At 41.0% G+C, this 21,008-nt stretch overlaps 1 protein-coding gene across 1 annotated transcript in view; it reads right to left on the reverse strand.

Moving 5' to 3' along the window:
* Positions 1 to 4,028: 4,028 nt before the first annotated feature.
* Positions 4,029 to 21,008, reverse strand: part of LOC122747021 (zinc finger protein 883-like) — a 28,732-nt gene continuing 11,752 nt past the window's right edge. The window contains exons 3-6 of the mRNA XM_043993223.1: positions 17,970 to 18,058; positions 12,800 to 12,926; positions 12,045 to 12,140; positions 4,029 to 6,061 (exon numbers count right to left, since the gene is read on the reverse strand). Of these exons, the coding sequence (XP_043849158.1) occupies positions 4,227 to 6,061; positions 12,045 to 12,140; positions 12,800 to 12,926; positions 17,970 to 18,002 (2,091 nt within the window). The 5' untranslated portion in view covers positions 18,003 to 18,058 and the 3' untranslated portion in view covers positions 4,029 to 4,226. The remainder of the gene's footprint in view (positions 6,062 to 12,044; positions 12,141 to 12,799; positions 12,927 to 17,969; positions 18,059 to 21,008) is intronic.

Consider the following 21,008-nt stretch of genomic DNA (forward strand, 5'->3'; position numbering starts at 1 on the left):
AAAACAAACAGGAAACCATCAATATTTGATATTTTTAAAGTTTTCCATTCACAAAATGGAAATAAAATGAACATTTTTATATATACTATAAAATAGGAAATGGATTAAATAAGAAAGAAATATGCATATTTTTACTTTCTTTTTGAGTGATATTGGATTCAAAACAGCACTCTCAAAGCTGTTCTCATTCCTTCTGTTCCACTGCTTCTATCATTACATCTATTTCCTTCTTTATTGTTTTGGAATTGGGAGGATCAAGGGCAGGACAACCCTATTGTTCAGGAGGCACCTGGCCCACTGCTATCTTCTCCCACCCAAACCTGAAAAAAAACCAACCAACAAAACATTTGTAATGAAAGTACAGAGTCAAGGAACACAAATGGCCACACTGTCCATTACCCAAAATGAACTTTTTATTATATCCATCACCTCTTGGTAAGGAGGCAGGTTGCAGAGATCTTGATAAATTCCTGGTTATATCAGAAGTCACATGACTTGATCATGGCACACAGCTAGTTAAGTGTTGAAGGCTGGATTTGACCCAAGGTCATTCTGACTCCAAGCCTAACATTCTAGCCACCTAACTATGAAAAATAGCATTGCTCCACAAATTTACTTAATTTAAGCATTCTATTCACCTACTTGTGAATGAGAGGAATACTACACCATATACTTGTTCAGCATCAAACCAATCAAGCCACCAAAGGTTTATTTCAAAGAGCTAGAAGAAATAGTAACAAAATTCATTCCTGGGAAGAAAAGACAGAAACTTGGAAAAAAAGAAAAAAAGGAAAAGAAAGGAACCCAGCACTAGTGCCATTTCTCAATCTGTATAACAAAGACAGTCATCAAAACAATTTTGTTACAGCATAAAAAAAGAAAAGGTTGATCATATTAACATATACACAGTATACACAGTATACATACAGTATACTATAGTATACTATAGATCATGTAGTATACTATAGAGAAGCAAATAAGCATAATAGCCTAGAGTTTGATCACAAATTGATAACCATGTCTGGAAAACTGCTAAGCTTTCTGGCACAAAATAGGTATAGAGCAACATTTTACAATGTACACCAAGACAGCCTCCGAGTAGGTATAGGATTTAGACATAACGGATAACATCATAAATAAGTTAGAGGAGCATGGAAATAATTGTTGATAGGTAAAGATGTAGATATGCTCACAGGAAGTGAAATGCACAATTATGATTATATGAATGCACCGTCACTGAAGCTGTGAACTGGCGCAACCATTCTGGAAAGCAGTTGGAATCTATGCCTACAAATTTATTAAACTGCATATTCTTTGATCTATAAGGGCCAAAAGTCAGGAAGGGGGGGTCAATATTTAATAACTGTTATTTTTTTGTTCTTAATTTGCAATACCATAGCATCCTATACACTATATATCAGAAAATAATTTACATTATATATGAAAAAAAAGTTTCATAAATGGTGAAAATTTAAAGATGTAATTTTCAGAAAGCTATTAAAATATCATGACTGGATCCACCTTGTAGTGATACTGCTGTTATATCTATCCTCCAAAGAGAAAAATGACCTATATTTGCAAAAATATTTACAACAGTTCTTTTTGTGTTGGCAAAGAATTAGAAATTGAGAAGTACCCAACAGTTAGAGAAAGACGAATCAAGTCATGGTACATGAAGGTGATGGATTCAGGGAAATCTGGGAAGGCTTTTATGAACTGTTGCAAAAGTAGATGAGAACATTCTAGAAAAAGAACTGTGGAATCTGGGTGCAGACTGAACCATACTGTTTCTAACTTTTTCTTTTTTGAGGTTTTCCCTTTTTGTTCTGATGCTTGATTCACAACATGACTAATGCAGAAATAGGTTTAAAGTGATGGTGATATAGGATGGTAAATAGTTGATCAGACTGATTGTGAGGCGTCCCAAAGAAAGACAACTCAGTGACTCAGTTTCCCAAGTTGTATTGCAATACTGTGACCACAGGGAGAGCACCCAAAGGAGAAAGCTGTCTCAGAGGGATAAAAATGGTTATATTTATAGTGAGAAAAAAGTTGATTATTTCCTCATTATCTTAGTCTCCTTGTGGGAGGTTCATGGGAGGTGTGATCCTAATTTGGACTTCCCGGGGTCCTAAGACAACCTCCAAGGTGGGCACTTTTTACAACCGAGGTGTTGTTTGATACATGGGGTGATCAAGCAGGATTTATACCAGGAATGGGGTGTAGGGTGCATTCAGGGCAGACTGGGACCTCTGGTGTGAGGGCTGCTTTCCACCATTCTCACGTTGGCTCCAAGAAGCTGTAGCCTATACAGCAACCACACCTTTGTAAACCATTTCACCACACAGGCTAAACTAGGCTGAGGGTAACTGAGGGGTCTCAAACCTGTCAAAGAGTTAGGGTGCTGTCTACCCCAAGCATGTGATGACTTCCCCTGAAGGAATGGGCAGATGAGAACCATTTGTTCCAATGGCCATTAAATGCTATGCCAGAGGGGGTGGAGCCAAGATGGCAGAGGAAAGGCAGTGAGCTCTCGAACTCATGACACAATCACTTTAAAAACCATCCAAATAATGCCATAGGAAAATTCCCAGAGCAGCAAAACCCACAGAAGAATGTGCTGAAATCATCTTCAAATCAAGAACGGATTGGAAGGTCAGAAGGAGGGAGCTGCTGTGCTAATACAGGAGTTGAGCCCAACCCCACAGTCACCCTGACACAGATCTAGTCCCAGGAAGTCCTCACCAGAGAAGGAGACCCCCAGAGCCTCTGAATCAGCTGAAGCACCAGTGTCGTCTGGAACTAAGCTCACAGTTTGGTGAGAGGGCTGAGCCCTGGGCAGGGGGGAGACCACAGGGGTCTCTGCTGGTGCTGAGGCAGAACTTGGATTTTACACCCCTGCTGAGAACCAGGAGGAAGGCTTGAGTAGCAGTGGCCCAGGTGGGGGAGGGACACAGCATCATTGGAGCTAACAACCACAACACACAAAGCTGGTTGATTAGCAAGTTGGCCTGGGGTCATCTACAGACCAGGGAAAAGGCCAGGCAAGTGAAGAACCTGATCCTCCTTAAATCATATCACCTGGGACTTCTTAAGCTTGGGATACTGCAGCCTGGAAACAGTGCCCCATTTTAAGGAGCTAACAGTCAAGTAAAAGAAAGACAAGATGAGCTGACAGAGAAAGATGAGGACCACAGAAAGTTTCTTCAGTGACAAGGAAGATCGAGGTGCACCCTCAGAGGAAGATGTCAACATCAGGACCCCTATATCTAAAGCTTCCAAGAAAAAGATGAATTGGTCTCAGGCCATAGAGGTGCTCAAAAAGGACCTTGAAGATAAAATTAGAGAGGTAGAGGAAAAAATGGAAAGAGAAATGAGGGTGATGCAGGAAAGACATGAGAAAAAAGTCAATAGCTTGAGAAGTCAAATTGGCCAAATGGAAAAGGAGGTACAAAAGCTCTCTGATGAAAATGATTGCCTAAGAATGAGGATTGAACAAATGGAAGCCAGTGACTTTATGAGAAACCAAGACACAATAAAGCAAATCCAAATGAATAAAAAAATAGAGGGCAATGTGAAATATCTTCTGGGAAAAACTGCTGACCTGGAAAATAGGTCCAGGAGAGAGAATTTGAAAATGACCATGACCATGAAAATTATCGGTCTACCTGAAAACCATGATCAAGGAAAGAGCTTAGACATCATCTTCCAAGATATTCTCAGGGGAAATTGCCCTGAAATTCTAGAAGAAGAAGCTAAAATAGAAATTGAATGAATCCACCAATCACCTCCAGAAAGAGATCCCAAAAGGAAAACTCCTAGGAATATTATAACCAAATTCCAGAGCTCTCAGGTCAAGGAGAAAATATTGCAAGCTGCCAAAAAGAAAGAATTCAAGTACTGTGGAGCCCCAGTTAGGACAGCACAAGATCTAGCAGCTTCTACATTAAAGAACTGAAGGGCATGGAATATGATATGCCAAGGGGCAAAGGAAATGGGATTACAACCAAGAATCACCTACCCAGCAAAACTCAGCATAATCTTTCAGTGGAAAAAATTGGACTTTAATGAAAAAGAAGACTTTCAGATATTTGTGATGAAAAGACCTGAACTAAATGGCAAATTTGACTTTCATATCAGTGATGAGATTTCTATAGAATATGAATTCTTAGATGGTAAACAAGAGATGATCATTGCCTGAAGATTTTATCACATTGATTATATTCCTAAGATTTCTTTGCAGGGTGGATTCCCTGATGTGCAACAAGATTGGAACTGGATCTGAACTTCTTTCCACACTGATTACATTCATAAGGTTTCTCTCCAGTGTGGATTCTCTCATGCTTAGCAAGACTAGAACTCCCTGTGAAAGCCTTCCCACATTGATTACATTCATAAGGTTTCTCTCCAGTGTGGATTCTCTGATGTACAACAAGAGTGGAACTCTCTGTGAAAGCCTTTCCACACTGATTACATCCATAGGGTTTCTCTTCATTGTGGATTCTCTGATGTGCAGCAAGACTGGAGCTCCATGTAAAACTCTTTCCACACTGATTACATCCATAAGGTTTCTCTCCAGTGTGGATTCTCTCATGCTTAGCAAGATTGGAACTCTTTGTGAAAGTCTTTCCACATTGATTACATTCATAAGGTTTCTCTCCAGTGTGGATTCTCTCATGCTTAGCAAGACTGGAACTCCCAGTGAAAGCCTTTCCACATTGATTACATTCATAAGGTTTCTCTCCAGTATGGATTCTCTGATGTACAACAAGAGTGGATCTCTCTGTGAAAGCCTTTCCACACTGAAAACATTCATAGGGTTTCTCTCCAGTATGGATTCTCTGATGTGAAGCAAGACTGGAGCTGCACCTGAACTTCTTTCCACACTGATGACATTCATAAGGTTTCTCTCCAGTGTGGATTCTCTCATGCTTAGCAAGACTGGACCTCCCTGTGAAAGCCTTTCCACACTGATGACATTCATAAGGTTTCTCTCCAGTGTGGATTCTCTCATGGTTAGCAAGATAGGAACTCTTTGTGAAAGCCTTTCCACACTGATGACATTCATAAGGTTTCTCTCCAGTATGGATTCTCTGATGTGCAACAAGATTAGAACTCTTTGTGAAAGCCTTCCCACACTGACTACATTCATAAAGTTTCTCTCTAGTGTGGATTCTTTGATTTGCAAAAGGATTGGAACTGTCTGTGAAAGCCTTTCCATACTGATTACATTCATAAGGTTTTTCTCCAGTGTGGACTCTCTGATGCTTAACAAGATGAGAGCTCTGTGTGAAAGTCTTTCCACACTGATTACATTCATAAGGTTTTTCTCCAGTGTGGATTCTCTGATGTACAACAAGATGGGATCCCCGTGTGAAAGTCTTTCCACATTGATTACATTTATAAAATTTTTGTCCAACGTGAATGTTCTGATGTCTAATAACATCTGATTTCCAAACAAAGGCCTTTCCACAATGATGACACGCATATCTTTTCATTCCATGGTAAAATCTAGGATGGCAAGGAAGAGATGTCTGATGGGACAAGGTTGTTTTACATTCATTATATTCAACAGGCTCCTTTCTAATGTGAATTTTCTGAAGAGTAATGAGCTTAGAGCTCTGACTGAAGGCCTTGCCACCTTTCTCACTTACATAAAGCATTTCTCCAGTATCACTTTTCTGATGTCTAATGAGATCAGAATTTAAATTCAAGGCCATTTCCAGATGATTACCTTGATCCATTTGCATTTGAAGAGACTTCCCCTGAGCCTTAAAAGGCTCTAGTAGTTTTGGAAACCATTTGTTATCTTCACTGTCCTGAACATATTCATTCCATGAAGTCATTCTCTTGCTGTTATTGAAGACTGAAGACTGTGTGAGTGCCTTTTCAATTTCACCAAACTCCCAGATACTCTTATCCACCTTGGCATCAGAGTCACAGATTTCTCTCAAACTGAAGTCACAGGCACCATCACTTTCAAATCTATGCTGGCCAAATTCTGCAACACCAATGCTCACCTTTGTAGTCAACTCCTTCACCTCAAACCTGGTCTCTGTACCTGAAGAAAATGATTATGTATTAACAGAAAGACACACACACCTAAATATATGTTGTTTTCTCATGTGGGGCCTCTCTGACCTATATTTCTCTGACTTGTTTCTCAGTTATCAAGACTTCCCACCATATTGTTTAAGCTTGACTTTCCAACTTTTCTCCAGCTCGGATTGCTTTCTTATAGCTCAGAAGTTACTATTTTAGGTATCTGATCCTTAAGCTGATTAATTTCTTTTATTTCTTTCTTTTGCTGTTTCAACAAAAAGAAATATATATTTTTCATATTAATCATATCTTCCAGTAAATTTTCTTTTTTATCATAAAAGTATTTTATTATTTTCTGGTTACATGTAGAGATAGTTTTCAATATTTGTTTTTATAAGCTTTCTAGTTTCAAATTTTTCTCCCTCCCTCCCCTCCTTCTCCCCCTCTCCAAGACAGGAAGCAATCTGATATAGGTTATAGATGTACAATTGCATTAAACATATTTCTGAATTAGTCATGCTGTGAAAGAAGAATCAGAGCAAAAGGGAAAAAAAAACCTCAAAAAAAATAAAGTAGAAATATTAAGGTGCAATCTGCACCTAGATTCCACAGTTCTTTTTTTCTGGATTTGGAGAGTATTTTCTATTATGATTCCTTTGGAACTATCTCGGACCATTGTATTTCTGAGAAGAGTCAATCTATCACAACTGATCAATACACAATGTTGTTGATACTGTGTACAATGTTGTACTGGTTCTGCTCATCTTACTCAGCATCAGTTCATGTACATTCTTCCAGGTTCCTATGAAATCCACCTGCTCATCTTTTCTTACAGCACAATAGTATTCTATTACATTCATATATGACAAGTTGATCAAGCTATACCAAACCACAATTGGAATAAGCTTGTTGAGTAGGCAAATTAGAACTTACCATTTTCAGCAATGCAATGATACAAGATAACTCTGAAGGATGTTTGAAAAATGCAATCCATCTACAGAGAAACAACTGATGGTTTCTGAATACAGTTGGAAGTATATATTTTTTTTCTTGTTAGTTCCTTTTTCTAAAGTTTCTTTGGCTGCTATGTTTTGCATGACTACACATGTATAACATGTTGAATTTCTTGAGTTCTTAGGGAGAGGAGGGAGGGAGGAAGAGAATTTGGAACACAAAGTTTTAAAAATCGATGTTACAATTTGTTTTTAGATGTAAGGTGGGGAAAAATATAAAAACATAGATAACAAAATTTGTTTTTACATATAACTTGGGGGAAATTCTAAATAAATAAATAAGAAACAAAACAAAAATGTTATCCAGGCTTTCAGGTTCTCTCTCCTAGATCTATTTTTCAGGTCAGTTATTTTTTAAAAAAGAGGCATTTTACATTTTCTTCTATTTTTTCATACCTTCGATTTCATTTGTCTCATTCTTGATGTCTCATAGAGTCCTTCCACTAGCTAAAGTCTAATTTTTAAGAAACTATTTTCTTCAGTTAGTTTTTGTACCTTTTACCTTTGGCCATTTCTACTTTTAAAGGACTTGTTTTCTTCATATGGTTGTTGTGCTTCTTTTTTGTAACTCCCCTGCATAACTCATTACCATTCCCAATTTTGCTTCTTCATCTCTTTTAATTTTTAAATTCCTCTTTGAGCTTTTCCAAGAGGACTTTGTGGGCTTGATTCCAATTCATATTCCCCTTTGAGACTTCACATATAGGCATTTTGACATTGTTATCCTCTTCTGATTTGGGGTTTTGATCTTTCCTTTTGCCATAGGAGATTTCTATAGACAGGGTTCTTTTTAAATTTTTTTTTACTCATTTAAAAAAAAAATTGAGCTGGGGCAGCTAGGTAGTGCAGTGGATAGAGCACTGCCCTGGATTCAGGAGGACTTGAGTTCAAATCCAACCTCAGATACTTAACAACTTACTAGCTGTGTGACCCTGGGCAAGTCACTTAACCCCAATTGCCTCACCAAAAAAAAAAAAAAAAAGTTGAGCTATGCTCTTGGGGGGTGGCAGGCACTGTCTCATGACTTTTGGACTAGTGGCCAGGGGTCTGGTCACTGGCTTTCTGCACTGGGGCTTCTGGGGCTAGCAGCTTTTCTTCTGATCTAGGGTGGCTCACCCTAGTCACAGCTATTGTGCCGGTCTGTCAGTCCAGGTGTTGCTAGTCTAGGTCTGGCAGTTTGTCTGCTGTGTTGGGGCTGGAGTTCTCACAGATAGCCTGCAGTGCCACTGACCTGCTGGGCCCAAGTTGCTGATCTGTGCTGTGGCTAAGAAGCTCCTGCTGGCTTGCCCAGAAACTGCTTGTACCTGACTTTCCTGAAGTCTTTCTAAGTTATCTGGAGATGGAAAATTATATAATTCTATCTTTTTGTAGGTTCTTTCCCTCCAGGATTCTTTTAGAGGCTTGATTTAATTAATGTTGTTTCTGAGTGAAACTGGGGAGAGTTAAGGAAACTTCCTGGCTTCCTTCTGACATTGTCACCCTATCCCCAAAATAGCTTTTTTTTTTTTTCAGAGAAATAAGGGTTAAGTGACTTGCCCAGAGTCACACAGCTAGTAAGTGTCAAGTGTCTGAGGCCAGATTTGAACTCAGGTCCTCCTGAATCCAGGGCCAGTGAAATGCGCCACCCAGCTGCACCCCCCCTCCTTTAAAAATTTTTTTGGGGGGCTTATTTTATTTATTTATTTATTTATTTTTAAGTGAGGCAATTGGGCTTAAGTGACTTGCCCAGGGTCACACAGCTAGTAATTGTTAAGTGTCTGAGGCTAGATCTGAACTCGGGTCCTCCTGAATCCAGAGCCAGTGCTCTTCCACTGCGCCACCTAGCTGCCCCTCACCTGATCATTCTTGGTAAATTTTATATGCTCAGAAATAGGTTTACTTTTTCTTCTTTAAGTGTCATTTAATTGTTTTCAGTATTATATCCAGCCTTTCTTATTTTCTTTTCTGATCCAAAGATATCATCCCACTTCCTGCTCATACTAAATATTCATTCCCTTTCCTTATTTATATTTCAAACTATAGCATGATGCACTATGGGTCTTCTGGTGCTGAATCCCATTTAGTGGTGCATGAACTCTGTGGAGGATCATGATGAGGAAGTCCAAGGGGTTTTAGCTAAAATTATTTAATGCAAAACAATCTGGTACTGGCTAAGAGATAGAAGAGTGGATCAGTGGAACACAGTAGGTACATATTACAATATAGTAACTGATTATACTAAGCTAACATATGATGAACAAAAGACTCATTCTCTTGGAACAAATACTCATTATTTGACAAAAACTGCTGAAAAAACTAGAAAATAGAATGGCAGAAACTATGTATAGGCCAACACGTAACACTGACATAAAGGGTGATAACATAAGCAAATTAAGAGCGCATGGAATGGGTGAAGAATTTAGGAACAAAGACATGGAGAGCATTACAAAATGTAAAATTTTAATTCTATAAAATTAAAAAGTTTTTACACAAACAAAACCAATTGAACCAAATTATAAGGAAAGCAGAAAACTGAAAAGAATTTTGGAAACAAGTATCTCTGACAACGGCTGCATTTCTCCAACATGTAAATGTGAATGAAATCTATAAAAATCTAAGTCATTCCCCAATATATAAATGGTCAATGAATATGAACAGGCAGTTTTCAAAGAAATTAAAGCTATCCATAGTCATATGAAAAAATGTTCCAAATCAATATTGATCAGGGAAATATAAATTAAATATAAATAAATAAATATAAATAAATAAATTAAATATAAATTAAAACAACTCTGAGTTACCACCATACACCTATCAGAGTAACAAATATAAAACAATAAAAGGGGGCAGCTAGATGGCACAGTGGATGGAGCACCGGCCCTGGAGTCAGGAGTACCTGAGTTCAAATCTGGCCTCAGACACTTAACACTTACTAGCTGTGTGACCCTGGGCAAGTCACTTAACCCCAATTGCCTCACTAAAAAAAAACAAACCAATAAAAGGAAAACATTAGATGTTGGAGAGGACATAGTAAAACTAGGACACTAATCCACTCTTGGTGGAGTTGTAAATTGATCCAACCATTCTGGAGAGTAATTTGGAACTATGTCCAAAGGATGATATAACTGTGCGTACTCTTTGATCCAGCAGTACCACTGCTAGGTTTATATCCCAAAGACATCCCAAAAAAGAGAAAAGAAGTACTTGTATAAAAATATTGATAGCAGCTCCTTTTGTGGTGGATAAGAAAATCAAAGGAATGCCCATCAATTGGGGAATGGCTAAACAAGCTGTGGTATATGAACGTAATGGAATATTATCGTGCTCTAAGAAATCACAAGCAAGATGAATTCAGAAAGTCCTTATTATGAACTGATTGCTCATATGAACTGATGAGCAGAACCAGAAGAACACTGTACAGTCAGTGATATTGTTTGATGAAGAGCTGTGAATGACCTACTGTTCTCCACAATACAATGATCCAAAACAATCTGAATGGACTAATGATGAAGCCTATTCTCCACCTCCAAGGACAGAACTGATATTGAACACAGACTAAAACATGATATTTTCCACTTTCATTTTTTTCTTTTGTGTTTTCTTATACAAAATGACTAATACGGTAATGTTTTACATAATTGCACATGTATAACATGCCTTCTGCTTCTGGGAATGCATAGGAAAGGGAGGCAGGGCGAGAGGGATAGAATTTGAAAAGAGGAGGTTCAATTTACTCCTTCAAGTAATTTTCTCGGGGGCAGCTAGGTGGTGCAGTGGATAGAGCACCAGCCCTGGAGTCAGGAGGACCTGAGTTCAAATGTGACCTCAGAAACTTAACACTTACTAGCTGTGTGACCCTAGGCAAGTCACTTAACACCAATTGCCTCACCAAAAAAAAAAAAAAATTATTTAATGGCACCTTATGCAGTAAAGAATTGCCAAGGTTTGTTTCAAAAATATTTTTCCCCTGGAACAACAAGTAGATGTATGTTTGAGGCATTAATATATTTCATTGTACAGTGATTCCCAACCATCATGATGAGGCACAAAATGATGCTATTTAAAAAAGACATCTGGTTGGTAACGCTGCTTCAAGTCTCTCACCAATCCACTGAATCCCTCCCCAGCTGTCAAATTCATCTATTACAGGACACTTCTGATCATGTCACTGCCCCCTCAATAAAAGACTTCCTATTGCCTCCCAATCAACTGGATCTAATATAAAATCTTCTGCTTGGTGGTTAAAGGCCTTTATCAGCAGCCCCTCTCTTACCTTCCAAGTCTTTTTATACCTTACTTTCTGTCCACATGTGTAATAATCAGTGGCACAGGTTTCTTTGTTTCTTGACCAGCAACATCTCCTTGACTCCACCTTCTCTCTGGCTGTCCCTCATGCTTGCTCTGGCTTCCCCGAAATCCCACTTAAAATGCCTCCTTTTACAATAGGTCTTCTCCAATCTTTCTTCCCCTTAGGGCTTTCCCTCTCTCGATTATCCCCAATTTATCCTGAATATATTGGGTTGGTAGATAGTTGTTTACATGTTGTGTTCCCCATTGGACTGAACTCCTTGAGAGCAAGGCTTATCTTTTGCCATTCTTTGTATTCCTGGTGTTTAGCAGTGTCTGGAACATAGTAGGTGCTTAATAAACGTTTATTGACTGGAAGAAAGACTAGGAAAGAATCATATTGAATACCCTCAGCCCATTTTAGATGCTTTCAGGAGAGTTCTGTGCCTCAAAGTTCAAAATGATAACTTCTTATAGCATCAAAGTTTTATAACTACAAGGGAACCGAAAGTCCAAGGTATATCCTTTGCTCCCTTATATTACAGATGATGAAATTGGGCCTCAGAGGATCTCTGCTTGCTCAGGATCCCACGGCTGAAATGAGTCCAAAAACCAATTCCAAGTAAGCCCTTCCTGCCCACAAGTCTAGCACTCCCTTCACCACAACACTTAGGAGACCTCTTATGATAAGAGCCCTCATACACCTGCTTTTATGTCACTCACCTAGACGGGAGATCCTTGGACCTTTGTGCTCTACCATCCCTGGTGATTCCCCTCCCTGGAAAGGGGAGCTCAAATCTTCTCTAGAAACTGGAAGTCCTGTGAATATAAAATAAGGAAGGGATGAGGACAGAGAGAAATGTACACTTTAGTCCTCTTTAGGGAAAGAAGACATGCTAGCAGAGATGACAGGATGGGTCCCAGGAAGTCTCAAGGTTGGTTCCCAAGGTATTGATTGCTGGGATCTTTGGAGGCAGCCTGAGATCACACAGGCCATTTGGAATCAGAAAACTTCCCCTTTATTCACCTCTTTCCTAGAAGGATGGGCACATTGCCTAGCTTCAATTATCTAGAAATTGGAGGCTGCTGGTAGTGCAGTGGTAACAGCCCAGGGCCTAGAGTTGGTAAGACCATTTCAAACCAGTGTCAGATACATGGTACCAATGTTCCCCTGGACAAGTTGGGGAACCTCTCTTTGCCTTAGTTGCCTCAACTATGAAATGGGCATAATAATTACAAAAATCATAGGGATATTGTGGAGATGATATGATAGTAAATATAATACACTTTGGCCAGTGCTGGATATAAAGCAGGTATATATAAATGCTTATTCCATTCCCTTCCTTTCCCAACATCTGGACTGGAATTTGAGGGAACAAAGAAGGAAGAATCAGGATAAACTCACTATTTGTGGCAGGATCAGGAGCAGTGAGCTACCATGTCAGCAGCTCACAGTCACCAGGGGCAAAGGTCCTTACCCACAGAGAGCAGGTTCTGGACATTCTCCAGCATGACCTCCTTGTACAGCTCTCTCTGAGAATGGTCCAAGAGGTGCCACTCCTCCTGGGTGAAATCCACAGCCACATCCTTGAATGTCACCAACTCCTAAATCATCAAAAGTCACATGATTTAGAGATGAAAAAGACTTCAGAATTCACCTAATCCAACCCTCATCAACTTAAAGAACTGAAGCACAGAAGGCATTTGCCCAAAACTAATATAATCCTTATGAGTGTCAGAGACAAGAGTTGAAACCATATCCAATAAGAGCCCAATGAAATACTGAGAAAAACATTTTGGATTTGAAGTGGTAATCATGTTGGAACACTAAAGCCTGGAGAAATGTCTTATGAAATCTTTCTCCCCATAGGCTCAGGGAGAAGGCATGTGCTTTATGAGTGAGATATGAGAGTCTATGCAGAAGAAAGCAAGGTAATACAAAATTCCTCCTTACCAGAGAGGATATGGTACATGTCATAAGTAATATGTTAAAGACATTTTATAAAGCGTTTGTGAGAAAATGGTAAATATTTTGTAGTATGGGGAAAAAAAAACATTACTAGTCATCACTGAAAGAGAACAAAGAAAAAAACAACCTAGTTAATTTCCTAAAAGGCTGAAATAAAGTCCTAATTAGATAAAAGCATGAAGAGCATTTTAGAGAAATATTGCTTGCAATCTGCCTTGAAGTAAGAGTTCTGAGAATTTGTTTCCAGAAATGTGAAGAAAATTTATCTATTGTAATATTGAGGGCTTGGGGTAATATCGGCCAATATAAATCTTATGTCTTCTTTATGATTGCTTTCACTAAGTTAAGGGAATACATTCATTCATTTTAATATTTAGTTTTAAAGAAATAAGTGTAACTATGATGAGGAAAGCAGAACTAATTCATTTATGAAAACATTACTTTTTATATAATTTTTTTCTTGTCTAGGTTGGGTGATTGAGCTAATTCATAATAGCCTGGGCTTGTTAGGGGAATACCTTGGTCTTCAATGTCCAAGCAAGCTCTCAGTGCTCCAAAGCACCTGCTTCAGCTGCCTTCATGGCCATTGGGATAAATCGTTCTTATCCACCCATTCCACAGGGGGACGTCTTCACACGCTTGGGGTAGACACCTGCCCCCCCCCCAAACCAAGTCACCAAAGGGTTAGAGACACCTCAGTTAATCCCAACCTGGTTAGTCCTTGTGCTGAAATAGTATACTGGGCTGTGGCTGCTGTGCATGATACAGCTTCTTGGAGCCAGGTGAGGCTTGGCTGGACCAGGGAGACACCAAAGGGGGAAGCAGCCCTGAAAAGGCCTTGGCAGCCCTCACCCCAGGGGCACTATTCTTCCCTGAACATGCCATGATTCCTGCTTCACTCAGCCCTCTAGAGCCCCCCCAGAGCCCTGGCCATGCTCACTGGGAAGAACTGTCAACAGACCCAACCCTTGTCCCCCTCCTGCTGCTCTCTGGCCATCTTTATGCCACCCCCAACCAGTCTCTTTCCTCCTTTAACTCTGAGAAGCACAAGGACATCTTTTGTGCTCTTATCCCCCAACTCTTACCACTGAGACTCTTATGTACCAAGTGGCTCATAGTCCTTAAAGTGAACTTTTTTTTTTTTAGTGAGGCAATTGGGGTTAAGTGACTTGCCCAGGGTCACACAGCTAGTAAGTGTTAAGTGTCTGAGGTCACATTTGAACTCAAGTACTCCTGACTCCAGGGCCGGTGCTCTATCCACTGCGCCACCTAGCTGCCCCTAAAGTGAACTTTTGAGAAAACATAATTGACTCCATTTGATGGCTGTGCTCAAGTCAAGGTACCGAATGAATGTCCCCTTCAGTACCTCCCTTTCCCAATCACTTTAGGAGACTATAGAGGACTCACTTCCCATCCTGTTATTCTGTCCAAGGAGGCACGAAGTCTTAGCAAATGGTGATTGATTCCCTGACTACTCAAGCAACTCCTGTTTTCTTTGGACTGGTGTGAGCAACAATGCTAAAGAACCTTTGTATCTGACTTCTCAAGTCTAACTCTAAGTTCAGTTTTTTCTTTTGTTCAAAATGTAGCTTTTCCTATCTCTGTTCCCCATCCTGATCTTACCTAAAACTTCTTTGTAAGCCTGTCTAGGAGACCTGACAGGAGGCATTTCCAGTTGTCCTGATGGATATCTTGCTACTGGACCCAGATGGGTCAAGAGGAGAGAGTGAGGCTGGGGACTTTGCACAGCCCTCCTTCATATAAATCCAATTCATAGCAAGTCATGACATCAACTTCCAGGCGTCATGGGCATTGTTGCAACAACTAGCATTCTGAGTCACAGCTGTCCCACTGGGGAACCCGCTGGCCTGCTCCAGATGGACAATGCAGCTTCTTCCTTTCTCCTCTCGCTTCTCCTTTTTTTTCCTTTCCCCTTCTCTCCCTCTTGCCATACGGGAAATCATGCCCTTCCCTCCAGGCACTCTGTGCAAAGGAATACAAAATGTCTGAAGAAAAGTCACAAGATTTCTTGGGGTTTACCTGCAAGATGTCTTTTAAAGTCCACTCCTTTAACCGAAATAACTCTGGCCCTCATGGATTGGCCAACCATAAGCCCCAGCCCATTCTTCCTTTGGCCACTGTTTGGCCTCTTGTTGGCAAGAGTGTCCCTTTTGAAGGGCCTCTCCCTGACCTGTTTTACCCATCTCTTGACTTATTTTTGACTAGGTAAAAGAGGCCTTTTCTGCTTCCTTTCTTAAATGGCCCTAATTATCAAATGGGCAAAGCCTTGGGCAAGCTGTTCCCCACAGGATCAGGGGCCATCTCCAGTTGTCCTGGTGGCTATCTTGTCACTGGACCAGATGGCTCTGGAGAAGACAGGGAGGCTGGTGACTGCACAGCCCTCCCTCACATAAATCCAATTCACAGCAAGTCAGGACCTCACCTTCCCCATTTCCCTGTCCTCTTAGAGAACAAAAGGCAAAATCAAAACAGCAAAACCAAACCCATCCTCTCCCAAGGTTAGGTCATGGAGCTCAGGAGGGGAGTATGAGAAAATAATTATTAATAATGAATTTCTAGGAGAAACCCAGATGTCTTCCTGTTAGCCGCTCTCTCCCCCCTCCCTGGACACCAGCCTGGGCTAAGCCTTCAGCTTAACAAAAAAGAATGCAGACTGATGCTTCTGATTAATGAGGGGAAGATCTCCGGAACACTCCCCAAGTCATGTCAATCAATGGAGCCGAATGATGTTAACCAATTAGCTTAGATCAATGTGTGGTGACCCGCCTCTACCAAAAAGAGGCCCCAAATCCCTGGGGACATGAGGCTAGCTCCCTCTCCAGTCTCATCCCAGGATGGTTACTTTTCAAGCTGAGTATGGAATTATATAGGCCTGTAAACCGGAGACCAGTGGGGAAGTCCGGGATACACATGGTCAATACTTGATTAATATGTGATTTTTTTTTTTTTTTTTGCAGGGCAATGAGGGTTAAGTGACTTGCCCAGGGTCACACAGCTAGTAAGTGTCAAGTGTCTGAGGCTGGCTTTGAATTCAGGTCCTCCTGAATCCAGGGCCAGTGCTTTATCCACTGCGCCACCTAGCTGCCCCTAATATGTGATCTTTTTTTTTTTTTTTTTTTGTGGGGCAATGGGGGTTAAGTGACTTGCCCAGGGTCACACAGCTAGTAGGTGTCTGAGGTCGGATTTGAACTCAGGTACTCCTGAATCCAGGGCTGATGCTTTATCCACTGCACCACCTAGCCGCCCCCCTAATATGTGATCTTAACGAATAATAAATGCTTACTGCCAAAACTGGTGTAATAGCTTATAATTTATAAGTAGCAATATTTTAGAAACCCCAGCCTAGTCCCACAATATTTTTTTTTTAAGTGAGGCAATTGGGGTTAAGTGACTTGCCCAGGGTCACACAGCTTGTAAGTGTTAAGTGTCTGAGGCCGGATTTGAACTCAGGTCCTCCTGACTCCAGGGCCGGTGCTCCATCCACTGCACCACCTAGCTGCCCCACAATATTTTAAATAACACAGGAGCCTGTCTCTGTCATCTGTAGAACTCTGAGGCACACATGTCCATCCCTCACTCAGGGAGGGTGTCACTGTCTTGGTAGAATAAATAAACGGCAGTTTCCTGTCTGGTGGAACTTTTGCTCCCTTATTCTGGCCGTCCCTAGCAAGGATCCTGACAAATGTCCCAACAGGATCATGGGAGATCATGTTTCTATGGCTCCCACATAGCAGACAGCAGATAACACTGTCCAGTCTTCTCCCACCTCAGTCCTCTTCTTCTCTCTAACCCGGGGACATTGGCCTCCTGGTGCTGAGGGAGGAGGGATCCCAAACCCCAAGGAACCCTTAAACTTTCCCAAGGGAAAGGCAGCTCTGCCTCCCACCTCAGGAATGTGGTGTGTGTGAGAAAATCACGGGTTTAGCCAATGCCCAAAGGTCCCACCTGGAGAGTGACTGGATTATGGGAGACTGCCTGACTGCTGATTAACTGCCTTCCAGCTGACTGGAGGAAAGCCACACCTGGCTGACTCCCCAGAGGGAGCGTTCTCAGAGGCTGTGGACTATGATGTCAAGACGGGACCACCCTCAAGTCCAGTGACCCAATGAACTGGAAGCAGGGTGGAAGGACGGCTTCTCCTCTGGCCTGGAGCTTGTTGGGGGAACAGGCTCCTGCTGGCAGAGGACTTGGGAGAAGGAGGAGCCCAGGCTGAACTCTCATCTCTCCTCTAGGGTAGAGAGGTTTCTGAACTTTCTGAACTCCATGCGTTCTCTCTTTACTCTTTAATAAATGTCCCCAAACTGGTGCTAAAGCTGAGCACAAAGACCCTGGTGTGCAAGGAATAAGATGATAGATTGATAAGGAGGGCTGCTATTCCTACCCAGGCACTCCTTCCCCTTTGTTTCCCTCACAGCTGCTTTGCACACTGCTTTTGGTTGTAAACATACAAAAGACCAGGTCTTCTCTTACCAAAGTGATTCTCTGGATCCTGGCCATATATTCCTCTTGTGAGAAAATAATGATCAATAATGGACAATGTCTGCTCTGCTGACAGCCCTGCAGTGGACAATGTACATGTAACAGGATAAAGCTTCCTGGGCTCTGCTAGATTCCACCTTTGCTGATGCTGGTCAGGTCTGGGGATGGGCTGCACTCACCTGGGATGAGGGTCTCTGGGTCCCTGGGCCCATCCTCTCTGGTTCCAGGCTCTCTCCTTGGAATACACTTTGGTTGTCTGCAAACCAGCCTAGGGAGGGAGAAGGGTCTCAGAGTGGGAGAGACATTGTCTTTGCATTTTCTTCCTAGGGTGGACCCTGACATGGGTGGAATTACAGAGCTTGAAGTCTCAGAGCACTTGCAAATGTCCGGCCCTCAGGGGAGAGACTCTAACCAGAATGGGAGGACAGCAGGGAGGGTCAGGCTTGGAAGTGAACTTGGCTGAACAGGAAGAGAACTCGCCACCCTCTCTAATTCCTTGTCTTTGGCCTCCTGTCCCTCCCCCACCCTCCTGTAGGGAGACTCAGGAGGCAGAAGGGACTGGGGACCCCAGAGGGGAGGAAACCAGGCAGAGCCTCCATGACCCCAGACCCAGAGCCCTACCTCCATCTGATACTAGGGGTGAGATATGTAGGTCAAGCAACTGTGACTTCATGGTAAAACTGGGCATAGCATCCTCGGACCTTTCATGTGTGACAGGCTTCCTTTATGGGTAGCAAGGGACACCCCCAGAGCCAGGATTGGAGGGGGGCTTGCTCCTGGCCAGCCAAGAGGACACTGACCAAGAGGTCAGAATGGGGCAGCTAGGGAGCTTGGTGTATAGAATACTAGTCCTGGAGTCAGGAGGGCCTGAGTTCAAATGTCACCTCAGACACTTGCTAGCAGTGAGACTCTGGGCAAGTCACTTAACCCTACTTGCCTTACAACACCCTGGGCCACCTCCAGTCATCCTGATATCTATCTTGCCACAGGGGTCACCTTGACTAGCCCTGCCTCACTTAAATCCAATTCTCTGCAAGTCATGACAACTGTCATGGTCCTCTTCTAGAAGAAAGGACAAACAAGAGACAACAACAGGGGGAAGATAAGGACCAGTGGAAAGGGCAGCAGAAGCGGGATGTGTTCAGACCTACCTGGCACCTGCTTGTGCAGAACTGGCTCCCAGAAGGCAGAGAGATCTCCCCTCTGAGGGAAGAAGGAAGTGGTGGAGCTTTCCTACAGGAAGTCTCCAGCAGGGAAGTAAGCAGTAAGGTATTGATATGAGTATTGGGGATTTTAGATATCGGAATCAAAAGTGTTCTGAATTCACTCAGAGAGGGGGCAGCTAGATGGTGCAGTGGATAAAGCACCGGCTCTGGATTCAGGAGGACCCGAGTTCAAATGCGGTCTCAGATTCTTGACACTAGCTGAGTAACCCTGGGCAAGTCACTTAATCCTCATTGTCCCACAAAACAAAAAAATTTTTAAAAATTAAAAAAAATAAAAAATAAATTCACTTAGAGAAATGTCAGTTCAGAGGTTACATAGAATTTCTATGCTATTACATCTACATTTTGAAATTAATGGTATGGGTTTATTTTCATAGAGATTTTCATGCTTTTGAGATTGTTTTACACTTAGCTTTAAAAAAGAAAATATTTGTAAAAGCTTTTTATAGTCATGTGATCAAGTTTATATTTTGCAATATTCTTATTAATATTAAGTTCATATTCATTTAGATTTCCCTAGTTTGAATTTTATTGTCTTTTATTCTTCCATGTGTATTTTCTTCTATTCATTCATCTATCTAATTTTGAAACAATGCAAGATGGTTTTGATTTCATGATACAATGTTAATTCTAGGTGTATTGTGCTCCCATATTCTGAGTTGTTTGTTTTTGGTTTTTTTTTCTCTCAACTGATTATTTGATCAACTCTATAAAGCATTTCCCTGGCAAATTGGTTGCCATGGCAAGTGTAAATTGATTCGAGAAGTATTATTATTTTTTTTTTACTGTTTATTTATTTATTTTTTTTTAGTGAGGCAATTGGGGTTAAGTGACTTGCCCAGGGTCACACAGCTAGTAAGTGTTAAGTGTCTGAGGCCGGATTTGAACCCAGGTACTCCTGACTCCAGGGCCGGTTCTCTATCCACTGCACCACCTAGCTGCCCTAGAAGTATTATTTTTGATAAGCATATTCCAAAAAAAAAAAAAAGAGGGGAACATTTGTAAAAGTTTTCTTTTTTTAAAAAAAGTTTTCTTTGAGATTCTGTTGTGCTTTAACTTGTATTTAAATATGTTCCAATTTCTCACAAAAGTAATTGTATACTAAGTAAAAAAAAAGGTATTATTTGAAATTATTGCATAATTGTATATTATATTCTGAGTCAAGGTACATTTACATTTTTTGCGATCATTTATTATCTTCAATTTTTAAGTCCATATGAGACTTGGATTATGGGAACCTATCATTTAAGACATTAATTGCCTTCATTTTGAGTAATCAGATAACAGTTGGCCAAGATGCCACCCGATCAGTCTGACTGTTTCCTCCAATATGTTTCGGTGGCACGGACGTATATCCCATCCACCTTTTTTAAGCCTGGCATACTGCATGGGCAGTATATATTGCTCAAGTGTGGGAATGCTCATATCCCATCATTTCTCTGTCATGGTAACCTCAATAATTATCTCAGATGTCATGATAAATACAGTGTTGGATTTGGCCTTGACATCTGTTACCAATTATATTAGATTCTTTAATTTCTCATAATGGCATGAGGATAATTAGGCAGATGATGCAAAAAGTGATGAAACAAAGGTAATTTTTTTATAACCAGCATTCTTTTTTTTTTTAGATAGGCAATTGGGGTTAAGTGACTTGCCCAGGGTCACACAGCTAGTAAGTGTTAAGTGTCTGAGGCCGGATTTGAACTCAGGTCCTCCTGACTCCAGGGCCGGTGCTCTATTCACTGGGCCACCTAGCTGCCCCGATAAAGATTATTTTTTAAAATTAATATCACATGGACTATATTCTTCTCACCAATGCAATGGCACAGAAGAGTTCCAGGGAACTTGTGATGGAAGAGGATCTCCAAATCCAGAAAAAAAAAAAAAAGAACTGCGGAGTATAGATGCTAAATGAACCATGCTATTTCTTTTGTTTTTGATGCTGTTGTTTTTTTTTCTATTTTGGGGTTTTCCATCATTGCTCTGATT

The sequence above is a fragment of the Dromiciops gliroides genome, chromosome 3 (assembly GCF_019393635.1).
Source record: "Dromiciops gliroides isolate mDroGli1 chromosome 3, mDroGli1.pri, whole genome shotgun sequence".
In the NCBI taxonomy this organism is placed as follows: Eukaryota; Metazoa; Chordata; class Mammalia; order Microbiotheria; family Microbiotheriidae; genus Dromiciops; species Dromiciops gliroides.